This window comes from Panthera onca, chromosome F2 (genome assembly GCF_046562875.1).
Source record: "Panthera onca isolate mPanOnc1 chromosome F2, mPanOnc1 haplotype 2, whole genome shotgun sequence".
In the NCBI taxonomy this organism is placed as follows: domain Eukaryota; kingdom Metazoa; phylum Chordata; class Mammalia; order Carnivora; family Felidae; genus Panthera; species Panthera onca.
The window spans coordinates 72062033-72083869 of record NC_138356.1 but is presented as its reverse complement, the minus strand read 5'-3'; the positions used below and the strand labels follow the sequence as shown (position 1 = coordinate 72083869).

At 39.2% G+C, this 21837-nt stretch overlaps 1 protein-coding gene across 11 annotated transcripts in view; it reads left to right on the top strand.

The window, feature by feature from the left end:
* Window positions 1–21837, top strand: part of CYRIB (CYFIP related Rac1 interactor B) — a 147436-nt gene that overhangs the window by 80584 nt on the left and 45015 nt on the right. For 7 of the 11 annotated variants that reach the window (XM_060611325.3, XM_060611323.2, XM_060611322.2 and 4 more), the window contains one exon: window positions 13528–13566. Coding sequence is in view for 1 of the 11 variants with exons in the window: in XM_060611337.3 (XP_060467320.1) it covers window positions 13528–13566 (39 nt within the window). In the remaining 10 variants the exon portion in view is untranslated. Of the gene's footprint in view, window positions 1–13527; window positions 13567–13788; window positions 13808–21837 lie in introns of all 11 variants that reach the window. The other 4 variants (XM_060611330.3, XM_060611331.2, XM_060611324.2 and 1 more) reach the window with 1 other exon arrangement.

Genomic DNA, 21837 nt, shown 5'->3' with positions numbered 1-21837 from the left:
ATCTTGAGTGTATGTTGGATCCAATGGTCAGAAACTCCCCTGGCATTCACACGTTTCTTGCAGTGTGCTTTATATATTTAAAGTCACGTTTAGAGATGTAACGTGTATAGGAGACTGTACAGATTATGCATAAAAAAAATTTTTTTAGCGTTTTATTTAATTTTTTGAGAGACAGAGACAGAGCACGAGCAGGGGAGGGGCAGCGAGAGAGAGGGAGACACAGAATCCAAAGCAGGCTTCAGGCTCTGAGCTGTCAGCACAGAGCCCGACGCGGGGCTCGAACTCACAAGCCATGAGATCATGACCTGAGCCAAAGTCAGACGCTCAACCGACTGAGCCACCCAGGTGCCCATACATAATTTTAAAAGATTGAAGTTTAATCTCTGGCAGTGGGGGGCCATTATAGGTTTTGAGTTTGGGGAGTGACAATGTCACAAGTTTCAGAAAGCTACCTTTACATTGGCTTAGTGGAAATTTGGTGTTTGAAAAGGGCACACCAAAATTGTGTGGGAAACTGGATTGTTCGATGAAATTATATAAATGAGGGGTTTGAGGACAGGATTTTGAAAAGAAAACTGGAAAGAAGAAATTTTCAATTGACAAATGGACTCTTTACAGAAAGGAAAGCAGCGCACTTGAGGGTTAACTGTGGCTAATAACTATGTGGTGGGATTATGGATTTTTCTTCCTCCTCTTTGTGGAAAATTTAGTAAAGTGCTAAATATGTCAGGTAATATGTTGAAATGGAAATGGAAATGAAATTTTTTTCTGAGTTTGGCCCTCGGTCAGTAGGTACACATTTTTAAAGAGAGTTGTAAGGATACCATGCAGGTCTTGCCAAATAAAGAGCAGGAAAATGCTCTAGTACCTACCCCATCTGTTAGTGTAAAGATTCAAGAAGTTGGAAATTAGAATAGTTTTTGAACAAGGTTGTTGGAAATTGGAAAAGTGTTTGTAAACCAAGTTGTTAGTGTGCTAGGATTTTTTTAAAAAATATTTTTTAAATGTTTATTTTGAGAGAGTGAGTGTGGGGGAGAGGGAGAGAGAGAATCTTACCCGAGCTGTCAGTGCAGTGCCTGACGTGGGGCTCCATCCCACAAACCAAGAGATTATGACCTGAGCTGAAATCAAGAGGCAGACGCTTAGCCAGCTGAGCCACCCAGCTAGCCCTGTGCTAGGAGTTTCTTCTAACTTCCCCCCTCCCTTCTTGGTGTGCTCCCCCTCAAGTACAGAAGCTTTCTGGTAACTATTTGGATGGCTTAATATGTAACTCTGCATTTCAGGGGAGACAGCGGATATATGTTTGTTTCACTGTGCCCTAATGAAAGATAAGCTATCAGTGCTGGTGGCACAGCAAAGCGAGGTTACTGTATGGGTGTTCGGCCCATCCTCCCAGAGGTCTTTGGGGGAAGGTGCGTGTTTCCTACAGACCGGATGAGGGCTACTAGGGAGGGGAAGCTCATAGGATTGGGGCGGTGTGAGGCAGAGAGGGGGGAAGAAGTGGCTGGATTCCCGCAGGAGATGCATTATCCCGCATCAGGGTATTACAGTGAGGGGTTCCCAGTGCCGGAGTGGGGGAGAGCTTCCGTGGGACTCCTGAAAGCATTCTCTCAGAAGATCAGTTTTAAATACCTTTTGAGCTGAGTGTGCCCATGCCTTCTAGTGACACTTAACTGCTACCCCAGGGTTAGGAGAGTGGAAGGGAGGGGCTGTAATGCCTGGGGGTAGCCAGCTGCAGGCCCAGCTGGGACGGGGCAGAAGCTGTAGCACTGGAAGAAAAATGTTGATAATTACACTAAACTGGGTCTATCAATTTCTAAATTCTGACAGTTTTTGTAACTCAAAAATGACCAGAATCATAGGCTTGCCTAAATAAAAGCTCAGGGACATTGAACTGTCACCACAGAATAAAGGACAGAGGTAGATAAAAAGTTGCTTTATGGTTACATCCCACAGGTTCTGCTTGTTCAGGGTGATGGCTACAGTTGTTTTTTGTAATAAAGAAAACTATCAATGAAAACATTTTTACAGGAAGAATGTTCCCATTGAGGCATTTTATTGTGGATAAAATGTCATTATCTTTGGGACCAGGCAGATCTGTGCTTGAGTCACGTCAGCCCTTATTAGCACTGACATGAGGTAAGTAAATCAGCTTTTGAGGTTCGTTTTCCTCCTTTCCTTTTTTTTTTTTAAGTTTATTTACTTTGAGTTGGGGGGGGGGGATAAGGAGAGAGCATCTCAAGCAGCCTCCTCTCATCAGCACGGAGCCCAGTGCGGGGCTCGATTCCACGACTCTGAGATCATGGACTGAGCCACCTAGGCACGCCCCTCATTTACTTTTTGTGGAAAGGGTAACATCGTCTGTTTTTCATTGTTTTATGAAAAAATTATGGTCTCTAGCAAAATGCCTGGTACAGAGTAGGTTTCGCAAATATTGATAACCCCTTTCCCTCCTTATTATAGTGCTGCTTTCTGAAGTTCTAAATACATTCTTACTCTCCTTAATATCTGCTTTGCTTCTTCTAAATGTATTCCTTCAAAATATCAAATGGATTAAGGGATTTAGTATGACGACAGGCTACTATCCAGGATGTAAGAAATGTTGATTTTTAGTATAACTGAAAATTCCACTTTTGATTTGGAACATGAAATATTTTCATAAAGAATGAAAAGTAATTTTACTTGTTTTTCAGTAAGGAAAGCATATGAATTAGGGATCTAAAGAAAAGGTAGGCCCAGGTAGAGAATCTATGCAGTACTGTTCTTGGGGCACTTTAGAATGTATAACACGAAAAAAGGTGTTTTATTGCAGAAAGAACACTTTGTAAGAATCAGTTATCACTTTAGTGTTTTTTTTTTTTTCTTTCTCAAAATGTGTTTCATTGTTCTTTTTCTGGGAAGTTTTTTTAAAAGTTCTTTATTAGACTGATAACATTTTAATGTGATCTTACTATTTTCTCTTCTTTCTGAATGTTCTACCTTTTTAATGTTCAAATTTTATACTGTGAAACTTAAACTTTTAATAAATTTTAAGGTGCCTCTTAAAAGTCTCAAAAATGATTTCTGTAATCTTTAATTTCAGAGTGTCTTTATTGTTTATATTCAGAGTCCTAAGTTACATTCGTAACATAGTTAAGTTTTGCTTATTTGTAGGAATGACTTTAAATTAGGAAAGAAATTATGGTTAGCTTTCTATAGGAGTCCAGAATATTCTTTAGAATTTATTCAAGAATCTTTGGTTAAAAGTTTGAGACACTTACAAGTTAATTTGGATGGAAGAGGAGTTTATTGCATGATGGCAGGTAGCTCACAGAATTGGTGGTGGTGGAGAGATTAGAAATTAGATTAGAGGTTCAGAAAGTGAGCAGTAACCACAGCAGGGCAAGCAGCAGGAACATAGAGCCCAGATTATGTTGCAGTCACAGTCTGGTTAGGACACTGTGGCCCTGGTCTCTTGTTGCTGTTCCTCTGAATGATTTCTCAAGTATCCCTGGTCTTTGGATTGCGCTCTCCAGATGGGAAGTGGTGGGGGTACAGGGAGGGGCAGTATTTGTGGGCTGACCTTCCCTGACCTCCACACTTGTGCTCCATTGACCCTCTCATCATATTTTCATTTGGAGGCTCTTTGCTTGGCAAATTTAACATGGCCCAAACTGAATGCCTAGTTTGGAGACATTTTAACTTGTTGATTTGCTTTCTCTTCTTGTGTTTGTAGTGTTTTGAGAATAATACACTCAGATACACTGTTTTAAACATGTTAGCACCAAATACTATGTGTGCATGTACACAGTGATTTCAGGAAATGACAGTCCCTTCTTATTACATAGAAGACAACATGAGGCAATATACATACATCCGTATGCCAAAATTTGGAAATACTGAATGTTTTCCACTTGATTATCTCTGCAAAACCTCTAAAGGTTAGGAAAGCCAGTTCCATTAAAGGATTACCAGCTCTTTTGAGAGAAATAGATAAGGTTAACCTGTGTGATGTGATGCTTTTGTAGTTGTGTGTCCTGATGTTTTATCTGTTGAACCCATTAGATAACCTGTGGCCATTCGTGGCCATTTCATTCTTAGGAGGAAAGCCTGTAAGATATGGAAGGCTGTTTTCAAAAAGTGAAGAGGGATGCCTGGGTGGCTCATTTGGTTAAGCGTCCAGCTCTTGTTTTTGGCTCAGGTTATGATCTCACGGTTGGTGAGTTTGAGCCCTGTGTCAGGCTTTGTGCTGACAGTGCAGAGCCTGCTTGGGATGCTCTCTCTCCCCCTCTCTCTGCCCCTCCCCTGTTCTCACTCACTCTGTCTTAAAAATAAATAGATAAACATTTTAAAAAAGCGGAGATAACTCCCCCCACCATTTCATCCCAGGAAGTGTAGGGTGTAGCATGTTGGACTGTGTCTTTTTAAGATACGGCTTTAACACATACATCTATAATTTTCGATCAGTAAATAGTTAGTACGTGTTTTTTTTTTGAAAATGTTTTCCTGTCATCTGGTTTGTAAATTGAGGCTCGAGTAGTGAAAATCTGGAATTATCTAAACTTCAATAAAGAAATAAAAGAAGAGCAAACAGGTCAAGGTTCAGACATACACAGCATACGGAATGGTACTTGTTGAAAAAATTGCTGTGTGTGTGTTTAGTCACACTGGAAGGTCTTACCCATTGTTCTGTAGAAGTCTTGACATTGCATCAGTCTTGGTTTAGCAAAGCCTCTTTCTTAAAGATTTTAGTGTTCATCTATTAGGAGCCCCTTGTTAACAATCAGGTAGATAGTGCTTAAAAGGTCTCTTTCAGGAGGAGAGAATATTCCCTTTTCTAGATTAGTGGATATGCTTATACTTAAAAAATTTGTTTACTTAATTTAAAGCTTACTGAATTTAAGGAAAGTCTTTGAAAGTTGTTAGCGGTGGTGTTTGTTGTTGTTGTTGTTGTTTTATTTTGTTCTTAAACATACCAGGCCAACTCAAACATCATGTTTTCTCTGAGACTGTGCCCTAGGGATAAGTCCATTACTCCCCCATTTTCCCATTGCAGTTTATCCATAGAACTTCAGTTCTCTAGCATTTTACTTAGTTACACTGTATTGTAGTAAGTTTTTTGTATGTCTTCTCACAGACAGTGAGCTTCTGGGGGGTAGGTCGTGGTTTATTCGGCATTTTATACTCTGCACTGCATACCGTATCTGACCTTTTGGTGGTCTTCTACTAATCTTTATTGAATCGCCATTAGGAAGCAATTCACATAAGATTGTGGCAAAGCATTTTTAATAGTCTTTTAAAAATCTATTATTTGATTGTTACCAAGACAGATAGCTGTGCAGTAATATCACATATCAGATGCACAGTATCTCCCCCGGAGATACTAGATCTCTAGATACCAGTTATCTGTTTGCTGCAGTTACTTTGTCAGCTTGGAAAAACCATTATCTATAAAACCATGGTGGACACATTAGTCTATTTTATTTAAAGTCTCATTATTGCTTTAATTTTAATAGGACAAGTTGCACATTTTTCTAAATTTTTGTCAGTTGCATAGCACCTGTATATAAACCATTCTTTATCACTCACTTTCCCAAACAAATCCTTTTAGCAGAGTGGCCAATCTTGTGGGACTATAACTCTAAACTAGTCGTGTTTACACCAGGCTCCTTACATCTCTTATCACGTTGTTTGCTAAATCACTCATCCATTCATTCAGCATATACGCACAGGAGATTCCAGTGTTTCCAACATTGTGCTTAGTGCAGGGTATATGATAGCAACGAGTAGGCTGTGATAACTGCTTTCAGTCCTGGGAAAGAGCCATTTTGATGAATACAGCGATGTGTTATGGGTCCCATTTGAACTTAACCCACACTTGGGATATACTCTTCTCTCAACTCACACTGTCCTCTTCTCTAAATTTCTATTATAATTGTAGACTGTAATGATAATATAATGTGGACGGAACTAGTATGGTCTTGGTACTTTTTATACATGCAAGTATTGTTTCCGTGGGAAGTCATTAACCTTTTTCAGGATAAAGATTGTCTTATTACTTTGTATCATAAGCACTGCTGGAAATACAATAAAAATTTTAATAATGTGGGATTAACACAGGAACTCATACTCTGGTGTTCTTAAACTGGGCCCTTAGAACTACAGGGATGGTGGGGCACCTGGATGGCTCAGTTGGTTAAGTGTCTGACTCTCGATCACAGTTCGGGTCTTTATCTCAGGGTCGTGAGGGAAAGCTCCACGCTGGGTGTGGAGCCTACTTTTAAAAATTAAAAAATTAAAAAATTAAAAAGAACTGCAAGGTTTGTAGTAACAGCACCTATGCAGAAGGAGTACGCTTGGCCTGATGTGACCAGGTAAGACCTGGCAAAAGAGGCAGACAGTGTTAAGAGGTGCCCCTCATTCTCTGTGTCTCTCAGTCTTAGGGGTAAGTTTGTTTGATTTTTTAAAAAGTTTTTTATTTAATCTCTACACCCAACATGGGGCTCAAACTCACGACCCCGAGGTCAAGAGTTGTGTGAACCAGCCAGGCACTCGTTTAGGGGTGGGTATTTGCTTCCTTTCTGCAGATGAAGAAATTCAAGCTTTGAGAGACTTAAGATTCTTGTTCCTTATGGACTCTTTCTGTCAAAGTACATTATATACGGATGCATATTTTTACTTGGAAGATGCTTAAATATTTGTTTTGGTTATCCAACTCTCTGGAATTAGGAGAGCAGTGTATGACAGCCAGGCACAGAGTTTTTCTCCCTGAAGCTTAGAGGCCAGATGTGGATCAGGTCTGTAATGCTGGCCTGCTTGATGTCATGCTGCAGTAGCCTGAACTACAAAGTGCCCTGGCTTATATTAGTTGTGCACAACAAAAATTGTCTTTAAACCAGCTAGATTTTGCAAATTACTTCTGTAATTTTTAACGATGTATTAATAATTAAGAAATTTTAAGAGTGGGATGGGAGTATTTGATTTTATTAGTGGTTTCTAGTTTTCTTGTGTATATGTTGGTTGGAATAGGCTTTTTACAAGTATTACATAGGTGATTCAAAATACAACTACAGTATCTGTATTTTGAAACGTGTGGTATGCAGTTTAGATGCAGCATGAGGACATGTTGCACTTACAACATGCTGCGAGAGCGTTATCTCTGTTTTGGCACTTTAAGTTATTGCCGTTAAACACTAGCTTATGTTACATATTTCCCCAGTAGGAAAAAATGACAATTTAAGGTATGAACTTAGCTTTGGGACTTTGGATCTCCCAACTTTGAACTTGTCTGTGTTTCTGTTGCTATCAGGTTTGTAGTTCAGAGGTATTCTGCGAAGTGCCATGACTGTAGAAAAGCACATGACTGGATGCACATTGTATGCTTTGCTCCCGTGTGTGTGTGTGTGTGTGTGTGTGTGTGTGTGTGTGTGTATTTTATGTTGCATGTAATTAAAAGGGAGCAATTGGCTACTTCTTTTTTGTTGTATAGCTGGATAATAGGGAGCGAACATTCGTTTTATGTCTTGACCACATTGTCATACTTCTGAGTTTGGATTTGCTTCCAACATTTATCCATTGTATTCTCCATGTCTTGAAATGTATCCAAGAATTCCTGTTTTTTTTTTTTTTTTTTTTAAAGTAATCTCTACGCCCAACATGGGGCTCGAAATCACAACCCCAAGATCAAGAGTTGCATGCTCTTCTGACTGAGCCAGCCAGGTGCTCCCCCCACCCCCCCCCAAATTCCTTTAATATAATTTTCTTCTCTGATGTTACTTCTTCTGGGGCATCTGCTTCCTTTTCATCATAACCACTTTCTTCATTCATGTTGGTAAGTTCACCTTCACAGAGTTCCTCTTACTGGCATGTCTAGTTTCTCTGATGGCAGCACTGTCCGCTTTCTTGCAACCAGCTCGCTCTTTGGCAGCTTCATTTATGTTCCCTTAGAGTTGGACTTCAGTGTTACCACTTCTGTGTTTTTGCTGCCCTTTTATCTTTGTTGGCAAATTCCCTCATTTGATTATTCATTTTGTAAAATGCGACGTGGATTTGTCAGCGGGAGACAAGGAGGCAACACCGCTACAAGTGTTGCAGTCTGTGCATGATCTGAGTAATAGATGGTTCAGTGAACAGTCTCTGGTATTTGTAAGAAATGATGTGGTTGGTCACTAATAATGATGTAAAAGATGGGAGGAAAGGATAAAACTATAAAGCATTCTGTATTTATAGGATCTTCATTTTCCATTACATTTTAAAGAGAGTAGATATTTAAAAAAAATTTTTTTTTAACGTTTATTTTTGAGACAGAGAGCATGAACGGGGGAGGGTCAGAGAGAAGGGGAGACACAGAATCTGAAACAGGCTCCAGGCTCTCGGCTGTCAGCACAGAGCCGGATGCGGGACTCGAACTCATGGACTGCGAGGCCGTGACCTGAGCCAAAGTCTGACGCCCAACCGACTGAGCCACCCAGGCGTCCCTAGAGAGTAGATATTTTAAAAATAGCATATGGGTATGGTTTGTATGATGATGATGATGATAATTACAACGGCATGTTTTAAGTGCTAAACATACAGTAGTAATCATGGCGTAAGAAGACATAGAAGACTGAGATTTGTATTCAGGTATTTGAGCTCTGGCGTGTCTCAGACAGGGATGCTCTCAAGTGTACTGCCCTTGAGATAGAACGTCAAAATGGATGGCTGTATGTTCTTGTAATTTGATGTTGAATAAGAGAAGTAGTGACCATGTTCAGTAAAACTGGCATTTCTGTTCATCTTTGCACGGTCTTTGACATTACTTTTCCTTTTTGCAAATAAGGGAAACTGACGCTTAGATGACTTAATGGAAATAAATGGAAATCTGAATCTACAAATAACAAAACAGATGCTCAGAGAACCTAATAATTAAGTGAAAACTCAACCCAGGTTTATCTTATTTTGGAACCAGTGCTCTAAACCATTTTGTTATATTTCCTTTTTATTATTGGGGAATATAAAGTTTTTTATATACGTGTTTACTGTTTTCTCGCTCTTATGAATTATGTTAATCATTTCCTCTTTTGATGTGATTTTTAATACATTTATATGAACATTAAACATTAAAATATTTTGGATTTCCTTAATTTATAATTTTTATATGATTTGACTCTGTCTTTCCAAATTCTCATCCAAAGATAAGCAAGGCATTATTTTTGAGGATTTTTTTTTTGAGATTTAGTTTTGAGAAATTAAACTCTAACCCATCTAGAATGAATAGACTTAGAAGGTTGTATCTCAGTTTTTCATGGGATTGTTTCAGTACCATTTATTAAATAAAGTTTTCTTCATTGCCCTATGATGGTTACTTTATACATTCCTCATATGGAATATTCTCTTTGAACCTTCTACCTTCTTTTCCTGCTTGTCCAAATCCTGTTCATTTTTAAAAATCTGTCTTAGCTACTAGGGCTTCATAAAACCTTTCCTAATACCTGATTGCCATGCTTTACCCTTAGCTGAAATATCTTTTTAGTTGCCACAGCTCTGTATGTAGATATTTTTCATGAAACCTCATTTTTACCTGGAAAGTTTTAATTGCTACAGTAAGAGTGGACAGACACTTCTAGAGAGTGCAGTACATCTTTTTCATCATAGCATTTCCTTGGGTATTTATTTTGGGACTATATACAAATAGATTTTCCAGTAAATATTTGGAGTGGTTTTTTACATTTATATACAATTGGACCGTTGTGATTTCTCTGTTCTCTTCTTCTGACTATATATCTGTGTGAGTTCCACACAATTTTAATTATTAATGTGTAAGACTGGTTTTTTTCTTGTTTTTTTAAAAAAAAATTTATAAGCTTGCATGTTTCTTTTTTTCTTAAATGGATTTGGGATAACCTTTTCAGTTTCTTAAAACATAGGTATTTGCCGGAATTCTCTACTAATGCATTTTCATAATATTGTCTGATCTGGAAATGTGGTCGATAGGCCCTTTAAATCAGTTTCTATTTTTTTTTTTTTTTTCTAAGATGGCTTTAAGATCGCTTTGCGTTATGTCAAGGGGAGCTTAAACAAATTAAATTGAATTCAATTTTATCATATACCCAAATGAAGGAGGAACAGTGCAGGTTGCATAACCAGTTAGACTTAGGTATCATCATTTGAAATGCTGCAAAGCTGTAAATGTGGTTGACAGAATGCTCTGAAGTCATAGCTTTTATGTTTTGCTGGAGGCAAAGGAATTTTAACACTTAGTTGAAGAATGTCTAGGTTTGCGGATTTTAGATGCCTGGATTATCTCATTTACATAGCATCTAATATTCATTATTTATGAGGTGACATTTGATTTCTAAGGGTAAAAACAATTACAAGTGTTTTCTTATTTCTTGATTTATTAAGAGACAGGATGAATAGATTTTTTCCTAGTGGTTTTATGCAAGTGGCACTGGTTTTTCTGCTCTGGTTTATGAAATGGCCAGCCAAGCCACTTGTTTTGTTTATTTCTGGGTGGCTTCGGTCTGCCTTAGAGAAGTAAGTTTGTTTTTGGCAGAAAAAGCAAAAATGTGTTTATTCATTCCATTTGTAGTAACATTGATCCAAGAGGAGCTTTTGAGGAAAACCAGAATGGTTCGGCTTTGAACATAAATAGCTCCCATTCATCTCTTAACTGATAGGAAAAAATAAAAGATTAGGATTAATAATGTATAAATTAGAGACAAGTCCTAGAGCACAAGTTGCAAACTGATGGTTCATCAACCAGATGGAGCCCTCAGACTGTTTCTTCAGGCCTACTGATGATTTCTAAAGCTTAATTAGGTGATAACATCTAAGACTTGTTTTATGTGAATATCCAGCACCAGATCACCTGCATTTTTAGCATGGCATGTTAATAGCCATGGCACCCCTGAGATTAAGTATGGACATTTGTTTGCTTCTGATGTTCCTGTAGCCAACTCCAAACTCATTTAACTTTGCAGCCCTTGTTCTGGAGGCTCTTGGTTTAAGAAGTAATAGCAAGTAGACTTAAGGCTGCTCATGCAGCAGAACCCTCAACTTTGAGTTAATAGGAGCTGGAATAGTAGGTGTGAAGATTTTAAGTAACGAGAGGGTTAGTGGAATGTGGGATGTGTGAGAGAAAGAAGTTGCAGAGGAAGCCAGGGTTTTTGCCTGAGCAACTGGAAGGATAGAGAAGCCATCAACTGAGTTGAGGGAGACAAAGTGTACGAGGTCTGGGGAGGGAAGCTGAGTAGTTTAGTGTTGATATGTTAAAGTTGGAGGTATCTGTTAAAACATCCTAGTGGAGATTTGAGTAGGCATCAGTGGCTATGAGAGTGTGGAGTTGGAGAGAAATGTCTATACTGGATAAGTAAATTTGATATATGTAGTTGATACGTAAAGCCATGAAGGAATGAAATCACAAAGGGAGTGGAGGACCCAGAACTGAGTCCTGGGCATGTCAGCATTGGGGGGTTTGAGAGAAGTTCAGCAACAGAGATTAAGAAAGCATCCATTGAGGTAGAATGAAAAGGAAAGGAGTATGGTGTCCCAAAAGACAAGCGTCCTGGTTTCATCCTAAAAGCAGAACCTGAGACAGGGACTTTTTAAGCAGATAATCTATTTGGGGACCTGTTAACAGGAAACAAGTTGGAGAACGGGGGCAAGTGAAACAGAGGGGAAGGAAGGTCAGTGCAAGGGCACATTATTAACTGGTCACATCTGTGAGCCACTGGGACTTGAGCCTGAGGAAGTCCTTTGAGAAGACATGAAGAATATGCCTCTGTGTGCCGAGGAGGGGGGTGTTTACTACCAGATCCCATTCCCCAGTGGTCAGGGGTTGCCCATAGTGTGTTGGTGTTAACATCTTCACACTTCGTTTGCATGTCTCAGGATGGCTGAAAAATTGCTGTAAGTCTCTCTTATAGCAGAGCCTGTGAGCAGAAAGTGAGCCCAGTAGTACAGTTAAGGGGTGGTGCCTCGGAGTGAATATGTGAGGTAGCGCACAAGAGGTGTCCCATACAGCCATGTATCCTCCATTAAGCACTTGGCATTTAGTCCAGTCTCCTGCAGAGTTTTCAAGATGGTAGCTGGCCACAACTTCTACATTAGACTTACAACAGGAGGGTTAGTGAATAATGTTCATTTTTGCAGTTCTCTACCACTCAATCTAGATTTGCCTTATCTTCAGCCAGTACTTCAACAGGTGGAGGCATCGTCCTGGTCCAGTGACTCAGACCTTCTTCTCCAAGGGATCAATGCCTGTAGTTGCCTTAACCTTGTTGGGCTATAATTGTTGCAGCTGCTCATTTACAGTTATTACTGAGCACGGCAGCCCCAGTCGAACCCCCTAGGTTCTGGATAGATTCCCTCCTGTCCCCATTGTGTGACAGCAGCCATAAGTTCTCATGTTGTTAGGGTCACTTTACAGGACTTCCCAATATGGTAACTCTTTCCTTAGCATGCTGGTCCAGTAAGGAATCTAAGATAATCAGGTGATAGTTGCCTGAGAATTCTTCCTGTGTCTTCTGGCAGAAACTTCTTTTCAAGTCTCCTACTATCAGAATTTCTTAATCCAATGGAGCTGAAGGTTGCCAATTGTACTTCCATCTGCTGGTTCCAGGACTTTTTTTTTTTTTTTTTTTTTTTTTAAATCTGTCACAGATACAGTACCACATTTCAGCCTTTAGTAGACAGTGTGTCAGATCATTTACCATCTTGGAAGGCAGTGTCCCAACCCCTCTAAATTTTACTAAGCACATAGAAATTGTATGTTTGTTAAGTCCAGAACTCTGGTCATAGAATAAACAATTGGGTAAATAAAAAGGTGAGTAGTTACATTAGTCAAATGTGTCCCCCTACTCTGTACGAACTAAGCTAGTTTGCTGTAGTGGTTATAGTTGCTCTCAGTTGTAAAGTTAGAATAAGATCATTCTGAAGATTTGATTTTACCTAAAAATGTTTTAGGAGTTGAAATCGTAAAGTCATTCCTACGGAGGACTTCATGGTTCACTTGAGTTTTGCCTGATGTGCTTCTGGCAAGTAATAGGTTATGGTCATGGAATTATAAGGATCTTAGTACCTTTGGTAAAACTAATTTTTTTAATACATTGAAAGGAAGTGAACTTAAATTATGATAATAGTGTAGAAGTAGATCTCTTTGATAATTTTAGGCCCCTGTTGTAAGAATAAAGACAAATTACTAATTTTCTTCCCTTGCTGCCTCCTGCTTCATAAGCTATGATGAGCACTGTGTACTTCTCTTGATACAGATTTTTAGTCCTTGAGTGTCTTGAGGGTGGCAGTTAGGGTGTCTCATCCAAACCTGTTGGTGTTTCCCAGGGCTTCACATAATGCCTCACTCTTAGTAGGTTCTCTGTAAACAGTTGTTGATTTAATTCAAGGAGATGCCTGTACATACATATACATACACACACATATGTGTATAGCATATTCATGTGATATGTGATGGCATTCATAAACCTTATTAAAGTTAGTTTTTTAAAATTAAACATGTTTTAAACTATAATAATGTTTTAGACTTTCTTTCTTTTTTCTTTCTTTAAACAGATAGAAGGACAAGAACAGAATCACCAGCACTGGCTGAAGGTAAATATGTCTTTGGGGGAAATGATAAATTCAGATACAAATGAAAGGTTATGATCTATATAGAAAATTCCTTTGGCTAAACATAATTTAAGGAAGATGTTCTATATAATATTGAACTGCTAAAAATATCTTTAGGAAATACCCTATATTGTTTAGTTTCTTGGAACAGGAAGTAGGGAAAAGTAATTAGAACTTTTTTTTTTTTTTTTTTTTTTTTTACAGCTTTCTTTCAGTAGAAGAGGTATGTGTTTTTCTTTGAATTCCCTTTTAAGCCATTTTAGCTATCACCAGTATTGTTAATCAGGAAAGGTCTAACATAATTCTGGTGGTTTATGTATATGTTAGAAAGGAAGAAGAAGTTTTTACGCACTTTCTTAAATAAGAATTCTCCCTATTATTGGTTTTGGTCCTTTTGAAAAAGTCTTTGAAGTAAAGAACACATCAATAACAACAAAAAGTTACTGATGCAGGGTTCTGAGTACTTAAACATTTTTAATCCTGTAATTGTTTTAATTATTACAAGTTAATAGGTATTTGAAAATGTCATTTTCTGTAGACATACTTTGTGTTATTAAGTGAAAATGATCAGCTTAAAATCTCTGTGCTCTTCCTAGTCATAAACAGAGATATTTACATTTCAAAACTTGCCTGTCATTTTACTAGAACTGATAAGACAGTTATCGTGATGATCTTTTGGAATTGTAATTACCTCACCTACTCTGTATGTTACAGTGCAGGAGTTCTCAACCATTTTTTGTGCCATGGACCTCTGGTAATCTGGTGAAGCTTGTGAATCCCTTCCCAGAACAATGATTCTACAAATGATTCATGATTTTATGAAGCAAAATATATATGATGAAAAAAGAAATTAGTTATATTGAAGTACAGCTAACAAGTACTAAAAATGCAAATTTTTGATAGAGTGATATATATGCTTCTCACATTAGAGAGTGAGCTTTAGCAATAATTCTGTGAAATACTGTAGTTACAGTGATGAGTTTGCAATAATTATAGTATAATATGAAAGTACCTGTGATTTCTGTTGATGACAAGTTCATAGGTATTTCTAACACTACCATACTTTGTTGCCTATAATCTTGATTGAAGGACTTGCAGAACTTCATATAGAGGCTAGTGAAAAGGTTCCCATCCAAACTCACAGGTCACTGAATTCTTTCTCTGGATCCCAGATTAAGAGCTCTTGTTGGGGCGCCTGGGTGGCGCAGTCGGTTAAGCGTCCGACTTCAGCCAGGTCACGATCTCGCGGTCTGTGAGTTCGAGCCCCGCGTCAGGCTCTGGGCTGATGGCTCGGAGCCTGGAGCCTGTTTCCGATTCTGTGTCTCCCTCTCTCTCTGCCCCTCCCCCGTTCATGCTCTGTCTCTCTCTGTCCCAAAAATAAATAAAAAACGTTGAAAAAAAATTAAAAAAAAAAAAAGAGCTCTTGTTAACGAAAAGTCGGTTAGACCTTTCTTTGTCCATCATATTTGAATACGTGTAGTTTTTTATGTTCTATCTAAATAATCTTTTATTTATTTATTATTATTATTATTATTATTATTTTACATTTATTTTTGAGAGACAGAGACAGAGTGTGAGCAGGGGAGGGGCAGAGAGAGAGGGAGACACAGAATCCGAAGCAGGCTCCAGGCTCTGAACTGTCAGCACAGAGCCCAACGTGGGGCTCGAACCCACGAACTGTGAGATCGTGACCTGAGCCGAAGTCGGACGCTTAACTGACTGAGCCACCCAGGCGCCCCTCTAAATAATCTTTAAGAAGTAGAGTTACACCGTATTGCGAAATATCCTAATGGTGTAGCCTAGAAGTTCCTGAAATAGTTTTGAAGAAACTTCTGTTTGCTGGTAAATAATCACAGAAACAGCATGTTCTGTGGAAAAGATAGTTGAAGATAAGTGGTAAGCCTTGGAGAGTGCCCACCTTCAGAGAATTCACATTCTGATTCAAGGAACATGAAATTAACACATAGAAAATAAAATAATCGAGTTTGAGATGTCGAAAGTTTAACGAGAGAAACGTCCATAATTAAATTCCACAGGAAGGATGCAAATAGTGAGGTCTGATGCTTGTGTTGCGGAATCACAAAAAAAGGTCAAGACTTGTGAAAAGTCACCAAGTGTTTTACAGTTATCTCAGCAGTATGAACTGGACAGTGTTCAGGTGCCAGCCTGAGCTAGAAGAGCCCAGAATGGTGTCACTGAATTTGACAAATGGTTGTTCAGCACCTTGCAGCTGACTACAGATGAAGGGAATGGCAGATCTTTTGAAGCTTGGCTGAGAGCAGAAATGGCACCATTACTTGTCTCGAAGGCGACATGTTGGGGCATCTGACTGTGGGGTATTTTTTGGTAGATTTGTTCTGTCAGTGTGATCTGCTGATGCCGTATTTTAAATACGTTCCTAAAGCCTGCACTGTCCAGGTCATTGGATTAAGCCCCACTTTTTAAAAACTGATTTGCCACTTTTGCCAAGTCACCAAGTTTCTATAGTCCTCAGTTTCTTTCTATAAAATTAGAGAACTGAGCTACATGATTTCAAGTCCTGTCACGAGCCCTATATTCGGGGCTGATTTTCTACCTTTTCTCATACCGCTCACTTCCTTCCTCTTTTTCCCTACCAGCAATGTTCGAAATATGGTAAAAATACTCAGAATTGTTAAGTGATTTGAGCTTTGATTTAAATAAATATTGCCTTAGTAAAAACTGTGCGAAACCTTAAATCTGTAATTATTAGGTAACATACTTAGTTCAAAAACATTTAAAAAAATTTTTTTTAATGTTTTATTTATTTTTGAGACAGAGAGAGACAGAGCATGAGCAGGGGAGGGGCAGAGAGAGAGGGGGACACAGAATCTGAAGCAGGCTCCAGGCTCTGAGCTGTCAGCACAGAGCCCGAGTCGGGGCTCGAACTCACGGGCCATGAGATCATGACCTGAGCCGAAGTCGGACGCTTAACCGACTGAGCCACCCAGGTGCTCCTCAAAAACATTTTTATGATGTATACATTCTGCATTTTGGTCTGCTGGATTCTTTTTCGTATTATAGGAGATACGTATTGTAGGAGATATAAATGTAGAAAGATTATTCAAGTACATATCTTTAAGATGATACGATTACCAAAAAGAAAATTTGTATTTTGTTTTTGTATTCTGTTTGATTATGATGAGCCTGGAGGAGTTATATTTAAGCAAATCATTTTAATTGAAGTTCAGGAACAAGGGAAACATTTGTGCCCTCCTGTAATTTCACTGTACTAAATTCCTTTAGCATGCCAGGCTCAAACAGAAAGACCTGACAAATGGTAGGGAAATATGTAAGGACATTTCTTAGCATCTGTCATCTTTCTCTAGTCATCATAGTTTTTTCTTAAATTTCTTTTTCTGTGAGAATTTTATTCCTGACTTAGAAATGTTAGTACTAGTATTGAATTAATTTCTTTCTGGAACACTTAATATTTTCCTTCACTCTTTTTGGATGAATTGTGTGTATTTTCATTTGTGACTAAGCAATATGGCCAAATGGTTAAGAGAACTGCTAGAAGACAGATTTGCCTGAGTAAGAATTCCAGCTTCATTGTTTACTGATTTGTTGACCTTGAGAAAGTTATTTAATCCTTTGACCTTCAGGTTGCTCAGAAGTAAAATGAGGATCGAAGTGCTAGGCAACCTCAAAAGTGGTTGAGGATTTTGTAAGATACTACTGTGTATGTATTACTTGGCATCGTGTGTGGCACACAGAAAGGCCTGTCGCTGGTTTTTACTGTCATTTGGTCCTGATAGCAAGGTGCTGGGTGGGGCAAAATGGTTTTGTTGCCCTTTGTTCCTTCAGTCTGTAATGTTTAAGAAGGTCCTTTGTGATGAGTATTCCTAAATATCTCCATTTAAACTTTATTCTCTTTCAGAAGCTCAATCCTTACAATTGCTAGACAGGAGAATACCTTGTTAGTAACTTTTTGCCTGTGTGAGTGTATGTATATTGTCTAATGGGTAACTTTCTTTTGACCTCAGTTTAACATGTTTTCAGATATTTCAGATAGTTACTGGGTTGTCACGTGGCACATGGACTGACTGTTTAGTTCTCAGAGGCCAGTGAGAACCAGGACTGATGAGGAGAGATTAACAAATGGGCGAATATCAGCTTTAAGACAAGTTTTGTGTGATTCTTTGCAGGATTCACGTTGGATTAATTGTGTATTATTTAATCATCGGCCGAAGTTTCTAAAAAAGTTCCTAAAAATTGAAATCTAAAACTTGAGTCATTTGAAAATCGAATGAGTGACTCTGGGTGTGGTCACGTAGAGTGAAATATTGAAGCAGGGGCTGCTTGGCTGCTTGGCACAGATGTTGTAGAATACGTTCATACCAAGTGTAAGTGCTTGAGTTTGAGTTTCCATTTTAGCACCTGTCGCATTTAGTTTGGGCCGCTATAACAAAATACAGTAAACTAGATGGCTTACAAATAACAAATTTATTTCCCACAGTTCTGGAGGCTGGAAGTCCCAAGGTCCCACTTCCAGCATAGTTGGGTCCTAGTGAGGCGTGCTTCCCGGTTCATACATAGCTGTCTTCTTCCTGTGTCCTCACATGGTAGAAAGAAAGCAAGGGAGCTTTTGGGGGTCTGTTTTATGAGGACATTAATTCCATTCATGAGGCTTTCACACTGATGACCTAATCACCTCTCAACGGGTTTAATCACATTGGGCGTTAGGATTTCAACATACAAATTTTAAGGGGACACAAACATTTATGTTCTTTTATACTTTTCTGTAGAACAGAAAGAGCTGATATATAAAATAGGCTCGATAGCAAAACCAGACAAGAAGAGAAAAAAATTATAGGTCAGTCTTATTTATGAAATAATCCAAACTGAAATATTAAACCAAATCTAGAAATACATTTTTTTAATTAAAAAAACTTTATTTAATGTTTATTTTTGAGAGAGAGATTGCGAGAGAGAGAGAGAGAGAGAGAGAGAGAGAGAGAGACTGTGCGAGTGGGGGAGGGGCAGAGAGAGAGAGGGAGACACAGAATCTGAAGCAGGCTCCAGGCTCCGAGCCGTCAGCACAGAGCCTGACGTGGGGCTCAAACTCATGAACTGCGAGAACATGACCTGAGCTGAAGTCAGATGCTTAACCGACGGAGCCACCTAGGCACCCCAAAATACATTTATTTTTTAATGACTGTATAGATTTGGTCCCAGGAAAGCAAGGATGGTTTAGCATGGAAAAATGTATTCATTTGGGGGAACCTGGGTGGCTAAGTCAGTTGAGTGTGCAACTTTGACTCAGGTAATGATTTCACGGTTCGTGAGTTGGAGCCCTGCATCGGACTCATAGCTATCAACGTGGAGCCCACTTTGGATCCTCTGTCCCCCTAGCTCTCTGCTCACACTTACTTTCCCTCTCTCTCTCTCTCTCTCTCTCTCTCAAATAAATATTAAAAAAATGCATTCATGTAATCTTATGTTTTATAATCTCATATTCATAGATTAAATGAAAAAAATAGTATTATAAAGATGGAAGTTCTGCCTTGGAATGGTGTGTGTATATTTAATGCAAAATCAAGTCAAAATCCCATTAAGATTTTTGTAGAACTTGACAGTTACATGGGTGAATAAAAGGCCAAGAATAGCTAAGGCAGTTTTGCAGGAATCACTAGTTAAATGATCAACATAGACCTCAAGGAAAAGTGGATTACATGGGACAAAATGGTATCATAAACAAAGTTAAGACTGGGACACTGCGACATTGCAGACTAGAAGAAGATATTTGCGGTGTGTTTAGGCATCAAAAGATTAGTATCCAGAGTTCCTATCTAGAATTCCTAAAGCCCACCTGGAGGGGAAGGAAGGGTGTGAGTTCAGAAAACATACCACCCTGGGAATTTCAAACAGGGAATGAATTAATGTTAAAGTTTATTTATCTGTTTTGAGAGAGAGAGAGAGAACATGCAAGTGGGAAAGGAGAGAAAGAATCCCAAGCAGGCTCTATGCTGAGTGGGGCTCGATCTCACAACTGTGAGATCATGACCTCAGCCAAAATCGAGAGTCTGTTGTGTAACTGACTGAGCCACCCAGGTGCCAGCCAGGCGCCCCTAAACAGGGAATTTAATACAGAGGATTGGTTACAAAGGTATTAGACTAGAGGAGCAGAGGGGAAGAGGAGACGGGGACAAAGAAAAGATGGGTGGTGGTACTGCCGCCAGAGATTAGCCGCTACCACTGCTCCACTGGAACCCACAGACTGCACTTGCTTCTGCCTCTGATCGGGGCAGTGCATACTGGCCCCACCTCATCTGACTGTTCTTAGAGCAGCTGCTGGTCTGTCCCAGCCAGAGACAGGGAAGCTTCTTTCTCGGTCCTGCTTTCTCACCCTCTAGTGCCTCTTACTGACGTAACCTCACAGCTGGCAAGGATGTTATTTACAGATGCTAAGCCCAGCAGTACAGAGTCCGGTGTATAGAAAGGTAGGTGTGGGAGAGATACTGGAAAAATAAATGCTACAAGTTGCAAAGAATGTGAATATACATTTTACAGATGGCCTGTAAACAGAGATATGGGCACATTTTTACTGGTAATCAAGAAAATATAAATTAAAACATCAGTGAGATATTTCACAATTTAAAATTTGAAGCTTGAGGTTTTGGAGGATGGGAGAGAAGAAAATCTTTACTAGTGGAGCAGTGAATTGATAGAAGTACTTTGGAGAGCAGTTTGGCACAATCCAGTCAAGTTACGGTTGCATTTTAATTTCCAGACTGCCGTCCAGTGGAAACTCTTGTCCACAGGCCCAGGTATATACAAGTGTATGTAGCGTGTGAAAGGCTATGTGTGTAAAGCATTCTTTGTTATTAGAGAAAAACTGAGAAGTCACTGTTCCTCAAAAAGGCTTCATTGACCTGTGGAATAGTGTAAAACATGTCAGTAAGTGAACGTGGGTAACACCATTGAGTGTGAGAGGTGGATTGTAAAGGAGTATGTACAGTATAGCATTTACGAACATTGAAAAGCAGAACAGTGCTGTTTGTTTATGAATATGTACCTTACAGTAAAAAATTTAAAATACGTTTGGAAAGGAAGCATACTTTTAAGATTACCTTTAGGAGATGGAGGAGAGGAAAGTTGGTTGGGGAAGGTTGGGAGGTTAAGTGCCCAAAAATGTAGGGAGGTCTCTGAAGCAAATCTGGCAAAATGTCATTGCTTTAATCTGAGTGGTAGAGGGAGGCGGGTGGGGATGGGCTACGTGGGTGATGGGCATTAAAGAAGGCACTTGTTGTGATGAGCATTGGGCGTTACCTGTAGGTGATGGATCACTAAATTCCTCTGAAAACAGTATTACACTGTATGTTAGCTAACTAGAATTTAACAATTTGAAAAGAAAAAAAAGCTGTTCAGTCATCAATGTAGCATACAGACCACACACACACACACACACACACACACGCAACAATCTGGGTGGTACAGTATGTGGATACATTTTTTTATGTTTAAATTATTTTCTAATTTAAAGAAATAGAAAACAAGAAGGACTTAAGAACCAGTCCTTCTGGGAAGTCTTTGGTTAGGTGTTCCTTTTTCTGTGTGTTCATTGTGGTGTTTGCCTGCTTCTGTATGAAAGTATGTCAGACCATCTTGTCTGGTTTCGTACACTTGTCTGTGAGTTCCTCGGTGCCAAATCTTCAGTATCTGTCCCAGTAATTGGCAGACAGGAGCTAAGGAAAGGTTGTTTGATTTAAAACAGCAGCAGCCACCAGCAGGCGCTGTAAACACTGACTACCTGTTGAAATGTGCAAGGTGCTACGGTTTTTATTTAATGGCTCATCCAGGGGCCCCTGGGTGGCTCAGTCGGTTAAGCGTCCGACTTCAGCTCAGGTCGTGATCTCACGGTTCGTGAGTTTGAGCCCCGCGTCGGGCTCTGTGCTGACAGCTCGGAGTCTGGAGCCTGCTTGGGATTCTGTGTCTCCCTCTCTCTCTCTCTGCCCCTGCCCGACACGCGACCTGTCTCTCTTTGCCTCTCAAAAATAAATAAAACATTAAAAAAAAATGGCTCATCCATGCGTTGTTCCATGTGTATTGGAAAGATTTCAGGCACCTGAATTCCAATCCATTCGTTTTTTGGGAGCACCTTTGTTTTTTTTGTTGTTGTTTTGTTTTTAATTTTTTTTAATGTTTATTTATTTTTGAGAGAGACAGAGATAGAATGCGAGTGGGTTAGGGGCAGAGAGAGAGAGGGAGACATAGAATCCAAAGCAGGCTCCA